Source organism: Dunckerocampus dactyliophorus, chromosome 6, assembly GCF_027744805.1.
Source record: "Dunckerocampus dactyliophorus isolate RoL2022-P2 chromosome 6, RoL_Ddac_1.1, whole genome shotgun sequence".
Taxonomy (NCBI): Eukaryota; Metazoa; Chordata; class Actinopteri; order Syngnathiformes; family Syngnathidae; genus Dunckerocampus; species Dunckerocampus dactyliophorus.
In genome coordinates this window covers 1,887,172-1,897,284 of record NC_072824.1, presented here as the reverse complement: position 1 = coordinate 1,897,284, position 10,113 = coordinate 1,887,172, and the positions used below count along the sequence as shown (strand labels likewise).

At 40.4% G+C, this 10,113-nt stretch overlaps 1 protein-coding gene across 1 annotated transcript; it reads right to left on the bottom strand.

Annotated features, from left to right (window-relative positions):
* Positions 1-709: 709 nt before the first annotated feature.
* LOC129182595 (fibroblast growth factor-binding protein 1-like) lies at positions 710-2,230 on the bottom strand. The gene is made up of 2 exons (XM_054778937.1): positions 2,187-2,230; positions 710-1,505 (listed from the first exon to the last, which is right to left on the bottom strand). Exons 1-2 carry the CDS (start codon positions 2,228-2,230, stop codon positions 839-841), a joined length of 711 nt encoding a protein of 236 aa, XP_054634912.1. The 3' UTR covers positions 710-838.
* Between the last annotated feature and the right edge of the window lie 7,883 nt (positions 2,231-10,113).

Sequence of the window (10,113 nt, the reverse complement as noted above, 5' to 3'; positions counted from 1 at the left end):
GAACAGCTAATAACAGATTATTTGTGTTTATTTGATGGCTCGCATTACATGACTCCGTGTGCTTCGAGAGTAGCACCCTCTTCTGGTGAATATATGTAATAGCAACTGGGCAATTGGGTTGGAATGTTGCCAGGTTGGCGTCAAAATCTCCAAGTTGGCAACACGAAGTATAAGTCTTGTGTGTGTCATGTTCTTATTGTTGGAAGAATTTATACCGGTATAGAAAAATGACGGCCCAGCCTGACTGATGACAAATTCATACATGCTGGCAGGTTTGCACTAATATTAAAGTCCTCCCCGCCTCTCACGTCCCCCCGGACAGTACACCGCGCCTACCCGGGGGGCCCCGCCTCACTACAGCCATGACGGACGCACGTGTCACCCGCATCACTCCCGTAGCCTCAAAGTAGTGACGGGCAGTATCAATAAGATCGATACTCCATACACGAGGAGCAGCGTAGCCACTTGTTGCTAGGCAGAATTTAAAGGGCTCAATCACCAACTGCCCCCGAGGCCAATGAAAATGTGTTGCGGCGTTCTTAACCAGACAAACCCCAAAATGGGATTTATTATGAAACCTGAAAACAACAGACATGACGTTTTAGCGAGCAAGCAGACCACGTGGCCGCCTGTTGTGAGGCAGACTTCCGAACAATCAGACACATGCGTGAGAAATGAGCCCAAAAACAGCGTTTGGGATTATGAGAAGTTTATTGATACACTTTGACGTACAATAGAAATTCTACTCTGTATTAAATATCAAATCCATATTGGAAAGAAAGACTGCTGTGTGTTTCCAAGAAAGCAAGCAGAGAAACATCATCAAGCAGCGAGTGTCCTAACAGGCGTCCTTCTGCAGGACAGACATGAAGAAGGTGCACAGGTTGGCCCAGGTGCTGCCGCAGTACTCCTCTGCCCGCCTCTGGGTCTCGGGGCAGGGCGTGGGTCCGAGCGGGCCTGCCGTCACGGAGCCGGGGCGAGTCGGGCCCGGCGGGAGATCGATCCCTCCGGACTGTGCGGCGCTGACGGAGCTGCTGATGTCCAGCCTGAAGTGAGCGTCACGGGGGGCTCGCTTGCACGCGCTGGCCCTCACCGGCGCCGTCTCATCCAGGCACACGCTCGCCTTCAGCCTCTTGAAGGAGCGCCCCACCTGCTTCCAGAAGCTCTTGGGGTCGGAGCGGTAGGCCGGGCAGCTCTGCGGCCTCCCCTCGTAGGCGCACTCCATGTCGGTCACCCCGCCGTGGATGCGCGCCACCGGGTCCTCGCACTTCACCGACACCCTCACCTTGTCTTGGTCTCGGTTGCGCTCTCGAGCCACCCAGGTGCACTTCATGGTGCCTTGGAGGCGGAACTTCCCCCGGCCGCCCGCCGCCGTAGCCGCACCGGAGGCGAGCGCCAGGAGGGACGCGAGCAGCAGAGTTTGTTGAAGCATTTTCAACATGTGGAGCAAGTAAGCGAGCGTGGAGATGATCAGCACGATGTCCCAGGCGTGTTGTGGGGCCCCTCTGTGGGGCTCACACGCTGCTTTTCATAGGCTGCCGCACGTTACACGCCCACACAAGACTCACCCACGCCTTCCCGGCGCTTGTTATTTCCACATGAATGCATAAGAGTGGGGGGCGTGGCTTTGCAGGGACATGACGGGACAAAGAACCAGAGAACCCGCGGGGTTCCGTGTGTGGGAAACAGCTTCCTGGGTCCTCGTGAGTCACAGTGACGGAAGAAGAGACAAAGCGGACGTGTTTCCGCACATCCGTGTCATCTTACTTACAGTATTTCATTATCTCCAAACATGACACTACATGCTGTACATATATTTGACCTTGTGTCCTTCTTGTATATGCTGTGTGGGGGCCATGACACCTTTGGCCCTCAGTTTGGAAGGACAGAGCGTTGGCTGGCGTGTGCCCATGAATCCTGCCTAGCAACAAGGGTGTCACGTGATGGATTATTATGGGGGGGGTGTTTGAAAAAAGACCTTTTGATGTGCCCGCTGCAGTTGTGTGTTCTCACCATCGGAACTTTGTCGTACAGCCTCAATGAAAGATGCTAGTTTTCCTGAGGCGGGCGGAGCTACTGGACGAGAGCGGCTGCGTTCCATCAGCACTTCCATTTATTCACCTCAGCTGCTTCAGGAAGGTTTAGGAGTATTCCTGCGTTTGGACGCTTCTAGCCTTCCCACTCACCTGTCTCTCTGGTACTTGTTAGTGCCCTTTTTGCCGCGGTGCATTCGGACTCTTATTTTCGCACCGTACCGGCGTGACAGAATACTCCTACCCAGTCCATGGATCCCGCAGAGCAGGAGCAACCTCAGTTTGCCCTCAGGCCCACAAAAAAAATCTTAAATGTATCACAATAAAGTGGTACATTTATGAGAAAAAAAGTTGTTGTAAATTTATTAGAATCAAGTTGTAACTGTATGGAAAAAAGTTGTAAATTTACAAGAAAAAGGGTCGTACATTTCCGATAACAAAATTCATGCATTTACCAGAAAAAAGTTGTACATGTATGGAAAAAAGTTGTAAATGTATGAGGTGCGAGAAAAAAAGTTGTAAATTTACTAGAAAAGAGTCGTATATTTATGAGAATAAAGTCCTATATTTATGAGAATAAAAGTAGGAAATTTACAAAAAAAAGTTGTACATTTATGAGAAAAAAAAGTCATCAATTTATGAGGTACGAGAAAAAAGTTATACATTTACAAGAAAAAGGGTTGTACATTTACGAGAATAAAATTCATACATTTACAAGAAAGAAGTCGTACATTTACATTAAAAAAATCACAAATTTGCAAAAAGTTGTAATTTACAAGAATAAAGTTGTAAATTTGTACAACTGTTCCTTAGTATTTACATATACATATACATATACATATTTAATGTATTGTGTGGAGATATGGGAAATAATTACAAAAGCAATCTTCACTCACTCACTGTACTGCAAAAAAGATGGTGAGGATCATTCATAATACCAAGTATAGACAACATACAAACCTTTATTTTTAATATCACATATTAGTGAGGATCATTCATAATACCAAGTATAGACAACATACAAACCTTTATTTTTAATATCACATATTAGTGATGATCATTCATAATACCAAGTATAGACAACATACAAACCTTTATTTTTAATATCACATATTAGTGATGATCATTCATAATACCAAGTATAGACAACATACAAACCTTTATTTTTAATATCACATATTAGTGAGGATCATTCATAATACCAAGTATAGACAACATACAAACCTTTATTTTTAATATCACATATTAGTGATGATCATTCATAATACCAAGTATAGACAACATACAAACCTTTATTTTTAATATCACATATTAGTGAGGATCATTCATGATACCAAGTATAGACAACATACAAACCTTTATTTTTAAAATCACAGATATTAAAATTAGCAGATTTTGTATTCTTTCAAACCGCTAGAATAATGCATAAAGTTAATAATAACTTGTTACCCAAAAACCTCATACAGTATTTCTCAATCAGAGAGGAGAAATATGATGTTAGAGGAAAATGAAAATTAAAACATTTATATGCCAGAACTACGCTGAAAAGCCACAGCATTTCTGTATGTGGAATTAAATGATGGAAGGGATTGAGTAAGGAACTCAAACAATGTACAGAGATGAGCACATTCAAAAACAATACAATATACACATTCAAATAACTATATATATATATATATTTTTTTTTGGGGGGGGGGGGGGGGGGAGAGATATCTTACCGATATCTATTATGTATTATTCTGACTATCACAGAAAACATGACATGGAAAGCAGGAAGTGAATAATATGTACTGTAATAGATGTAGAATAGTTGGGGGGTAGGATTAAATAAGCTTTGCTTCTTCCTGCTCCTTTTGGACATGTGGAAGTGTGAAAGAATGTTTCATGAGATGTATTCCATTGGAACCTTCATGTTCAAATAAACGAAACCAAACCAAACATTACTGAGAAAAAAGTTGTAAATTTATGAAAATAAAGTTGTAAATCTACGAGAATAAAGTCTTACATGTACAGTCAAACTTGTCTATAGCGGCCACTAGAGGGAGTCTGCAAAAGTGGCCCCTATAGACAGGTGGCCTCTATAGACAGGTTGACGTCCTGTTTGAATGTTGACCAGTGGAGGAAAAAAGGGAAAAAAAATAATAATAATAATAATGTTGACCAGTAGAGGGCACTGCGGACTGCTGATAAAAGTTGTACAGCACTACTACACAGCAAATTCAGCAGGACTAAATTGACACTGTAGGAGTTAATCTCAACACTTTCAAAGTGTCCCATGGGGTCCACTCTACAAAGTGTTATTGTTCAGTCTCCTGAGCAGAGCCTATGTTTTCTTGTGTAATGGCACCCCCTTGTGGACGTATTAAGCAATGGTCCCTATTGTACATACGGGTCATTTTCTCTTTTTTCTCAACATTACGTTAACGTGACTCGTCAGTTGTCTATTCCTATCGCTGCTCTCATTGACTTTTTCTCAGTGAATACTTCCACTCCTGCCCTTCATGTTCGGTTTCCAGTTACACTACCCTGTCTTTCCTTGTTCCTACAGCTAAAGCAACGTCTGTAAGTGCAGTTTGTGTTTTTTCATATTAAGTAGTCTTGTGCAATGGTAGCTGGTGTACCCCTAGTAGGCTAAGCCAGCTTTCCCTTTGGTATTTTTGCCTATGGAGCTTTAACTTTATTCTTGTTGTTAATTCTACATGTGGCCAACCTTTGTGATTCAAGATTCAAGAGAGTTTTATTGTTCTGTTCTTATTTAAGTTCTGTATTGTATTACAGTTTCACAAAATCCTATAAAGGCTAAAGAAGAAAGACCTGCCTCTTTCATCTCCTTTCGGGAACTGTTTAACTGGTTGGCTAGCAAGGCCTGCACAGTTATTTTAACACTTTTGAAAGTGTAGCCATTTTTACACCATTGTAGAGTCAATATTAACTATTTATATAGTTAAAATTTAACACTCCTCGACACCAACCGGTGTTGAATTTTTTTAACACTAGTGTGAGGTGTCACAAATTAATTCTCTTAAGAGTCATTTAGTGACTCTTATAGTGTCATTTTACTCTCAAAAGGAGTTGCAACATTAACACTATAAAAGTGTTAATATACTACTTCAAAATAAAATTTAAATTTTTTTTAAAAATGACTAGTTGACTGCTTCATACATTTTATTCAAAAACGTTTCATTTCCAACAGACAGTAGCTTAAATAACAGCAGGCACTACAGTATGTATGCTCCTTGACACTTGTCATTAGAGCACTGCTTGTCAAATGGTCTGAAATGAGTCAGTTCATTTAAACATGACAGAAAACTCAAGCATTTGGTCTTCTATGCAGTACGCGTTAAACAGGTCATCATAGTACATTGTTTCTACATTACAGCTATTATGAAAGCACATTCTTTGTGTTTTATTATATCACAGATCTTCTTGAACACAGGTAGATCAAAGCTACATCCAGTACATATGAACACACCAACATGGTACTCTATACCGTAACTTCTCACCCAGTTGGTACTTGACACATTTGGAGGATGCTTGCAGACATACCTGACCACGCTCCTCCCCTCCTTTCAAGTTGCAGATTGTTTTTGATGTAGGGCCAAATTCAAATCTTCTAAAATAATAATTTTCATAGTGAAAGGCCACGACAAACGGCTGAGATTTTTAAAAATTTTAACCACGCCTTTTGAAAAAATTGTGTTTGGCTTCAAAAACGCATTCACCACGTCTGGAAAAGAGGGCCAATTTTTTGTATGCGTCTTGGATAGTGTATCATCAAGCCGTGCTTGGGAATCAACTTCTTACCAGGCAGCAATGCTTTGTACCGAGTGTGGTGGTCACTTATCAGATGTTTCAAGTAAAGGATCATTCCATCAGTTATGGTGTAGGAGAACACTACAGGTATGTTGACAATCTGCATCAAAAGGAGGAGGAAGTTCCAGTGATCATTCTTCCTTTCAATGACATCACCAAATATAAGTGGAGTGTTACATAGAAGACACCATGACTGGGCAGCATTCAGACCCAAATGTTTGCTCTTATCCATTTTTAACCATATGAGAGACTGAAGACATAGTGAGCTTTGAACAGTTCATCAAAAGCTGCAATAAATGTATGTGCCTTGCATGTAATCGGCTTTTGGTCAATCATGCAAACCCTCTGGATGTCACCTTCGCTCACTGATGCAGAGGAGAAATGGTTGTCTTGTGTCAACAGTCATGGAAGGGGGTCACACTGGCTCCTTCCTGTGGGTGAAAAGGGCAACAACAACAATTAAAACCCCTTTGCATGGTTTCCATTTCTCAGGCGTTTAGCACACCTTATTACGAATACGACATTGAATCAACGCAATTAGCCGATTCAAGAACATCTGCAACCTAAAATGAATGCTTTTAGACAGAAATCATATTTTGATATGTAAAAATGGACCTTTGCATACCTTAAGATGTCTGAGAAGATGGTTGGCTGCTTGACAAACTGATCTTTGCTGGGTTTTTTTCCTGGCCTCTAGAGGTCAGAGGGAGCAGATGCAGGAGTAGAATGATGGAGGATGTATCACTGCCCCAGCCTAAAAGGAAAAAAATCATTTTTAAAACAGCTGGGAAAAAATATTTGAAGTTATTTGCGTAATACAGAACTGTTTCTACTGACCACAGCTGTCATCAGGTTGAGGTTCAGTTCCTGACAGCAACTCATCGATGTTCCGCTTTTGCGGGAGAGTCTTGAAGTCTGCAATGACTTTTGCTTTGAAGACAGTTGACCACTTAGCCAGGAACCTCTGAGATACTTCATCAGCAAACATCATTGAGAAATCCTGGTCAATCTAGAAACAAGACATGAATATTTCATATCCTGTAGGCCTACAGGTTTACAAATGGTTGATGTAATGGGTAATCTAATACTGAACTAGTCTAAATACTAAAGATTTCCTTACCAATCCTGGAACATCAAGGAAGCGAGTGAACACATCAAGGACAGACGATGATACATCTTCCGCTTGGATCATATTCTGTCGATACTGGAAAGTTGCTCTCATCTTCTTTGACCATGGATTCATCGGTTGAATGTCTTATTGTAGATAGTGCCTCCTTGCACTCCTCACCAAACAGCTGTTGACCAGTTAACAGATATTCTCCTCTGGTTTTTGGACCATCATGAAGAAACAGTCTTGGAACGGCTTTGAGAGCCATGTAGGACACAACAGTGACTGGGCGCAAGGATCGAACCAACCTTACGATTTCTGGACGACCTGCTCTACCTCTTGAGCCACTGCGGCTAAGCTAAGCATCCTATGAACATATTTGAAACAAGATTTGAATACAAACACACCTAAAGGAAAAACAAAAACAGTACTTTGGGTTTTACATTGAAAAGACACTTGCATATCCAGGTTTGGAAAATGGATCTTTGAGGTATGGAAAACAAGTCACAATTCTCAGGGCGTAATTTCTCATCACACATGATGGCGGAACTCTCCTTTCAAAACAAATCATAGTTAATGATCACAGATAGAACCATTCCCACAGTACATGGTCTTACATGGAATGACTGTTCTAATGGAAAGGGGGAAGTTCTTCTTACCCATGCAGCTCCATCATATCTGCAACCAGGATGTTCACCATCTGTTTACACCTTGCATCGGTTAGTGTTTCAGTCTTGGTGCACTCCTTGAAGATTTCCTCACCTTTCGGATTGGCCCTCAAAACACCACGGACTTTGTTCCAAAAATATTAAAATGATATATAGTGTGTTCATGGGAATTCAAGAGGATTTTTCAATAAAACAATGTCATGCATAAAAACACTATGTATCATTGATAATATTAATTTTACATTTATTTGCTCAAAGCTTACCTGTCATGCTTCATCCTGATCCATTGGTTCTGTTGGGTTCCTCTTGTGGGCTGAAGGATAAATTGTCGAACCTGATGAATGGGATGTAGTTGGCAAGAGTGGAGGCTCGCACCAACTGGCGATAACTGGGGTGAAGGGATAGTGGAGTCTACACATCTCCATCCACCTCTGAGAATAAGAATAAATAAAATAATAATATAAAACATCCTACTAAACCAATAAAATAAATATGGAATTGCCACAGTTGCAGGGCTTATTATGCCTTGATTAAAAAAAAAAAGATATTACTTACCACATTCATGTAAGACTCCAGCAAAGGTTTTCTGTGAATCAAGAAGAAAAATAAAGATGCATCATTCTAAAAAAAAATTGTGTAGTTCACTTCCAACACATGCCTGACAATTATTTTTAAGTTAAAGTAACAATTACAGTTGCCCAACCTTGATATCTTGTATCTTGTACAGCATATCAAGTCCTTTGCTGGGGGCCAGCAGGTCTACATGTGGGGGCTCCTCGTGCCAATTAGCTAGTTAGCCATTAGCTCATTAAAAATGAAGATATAACGTAGCGTTCACTTACTTTGCCAAATGTTGCACAGGCAGTGCCGATTCAGCTCACAGCAACACTAAATAGAAAATATAACTTAGCAAAAACACGAGCTAACATTAGCAAAGGCTTTGGGTGGAAACAGCTGCCTCAGTTTATTAGTCTTAAATATCACATCAAAAACTAACGTTTTTTATGTGTAAACAAGGTACAACACAATTCATTAGTTCATCTACAGTATTTAAACGTTCACTTACCTACTGATGCAAAATGATTCCTAATTGTCAACTTCTTCCATCTGCTTTTCATTTCAGCAACGGGAAGTGAGGGGTGGAGTCTAAATGAAATGTCCGTGGGCGGAGCTTAAGACAGTGAACACTGTTAGGTGTTAAATGGAGTGTGGAAGTGTTGAACGTCTTTATTGTGACACTAACAAGATTTGAACATTTTCAACACTCCATTTTAACTACAACACTTTCATGATCCAGTGTTAAATTTAACATTTGTAAGAAAATGCAGTGTTAGATCAACTCCAAATAGTGTAAAATTCACACTCCAACTTCAAGATTCTCATCAACACCAAAAAATTAACACTCCTCAATTTGCTGTGTAGGCTTGTTATTATCATGGTTCATGGTTTTAATTCATCCTGAACATGCATGAGTCAAACAGTAGCACATCACATAGTACAATTTAGTTTTGCATGTCCAAAAAGGAGTAGGAAGAAGCAAAGCTTATTTAATCCTACCCCTCATCAGTTTCACATCAGTTGCAATACATTTATTCACCTCTTGTTCTTCCAAGTGTACTTTGTAAGTCTACATGACAATGTAGTGCAATCATAGCCAAGGTTTTTACTTACTAAAAGGAAGCTAGAGGCTTAATAACAACTGATAACTGATAAAATACTTCAGTTAAGTACAACGGAACTCAGTTTTGCTCCCGCTGCCACATGCATGCTAGCATATGTTTTTTTTTTATTGTATAGCGTCTCTGGGAGCACGTCTTGTTCCCAGCCTACTTTGCGGTAATGTTTTGGTGCAAATGCTCTTAAAGTTATATGTTTGACCAGGAAGTAGCAAGCTCAAAAGAAGACGGCTTTTTTATGTGGAACAACTGACAGTTTGTGTGGATCTTGTGAATGATTGTGACTGAGCTAGGACTCACTAATTAAAGTCTACACACAACGCCTTCATTGATTGAAAAACGAAACTTTTTTCGTGCATGAAGCTTCTACTTGAGTTGGTAATTTGGCCGCTATATGCAGGCAGATATTGACCAAGGGAGACAAAATGGTTGGCCGCTGGCCGCGTTGGACAGGTGACTGCTATACACAGGGTCTATAACATGTAAATTTGCTGGGGGGGATTTTTCAGTGGCTGCTATAGGCAGGTGGCCGTTCTTTAAAGGTGGCCGCTAAGACAGGTTTGACTGTATTAGAATAAAAGTCGGAAATTTACAAAAGACAGTGGGAAATTTACGAGAATAAAATTAATACATTTCCGAAAAAAAGTCATAAATGTATGAGAATAAAGTTGTAAATTTACAAGAAAAAAATCACTAATTTGCAAGAACAAATCACAAATTAGCAAGAAAAAAAGTTGTACATTTACAAGAATAAAGTTGTACATTTCTGAGAAAAATGTTGTAAATTTACGAGAATAAAGTCATAAATCTATGAG

Bases quoted from the DNA above. Each gene is read 5' to 3' on its own strand.
- LOC129182595 (XM_054778937.1), bottom strand. From the start codon at position 2,230: ATGCACCGCGGCAAAAAGGGCACTAACAAGTACCAGAGAGACAG. The intron at 1,506-2,186 runs GTGAGTGGGAAG...TGAGCCCCACAG, and splicing joins AACAAGTACCAGAGAGACAG to AGGGGCCCCACAACACGCCT.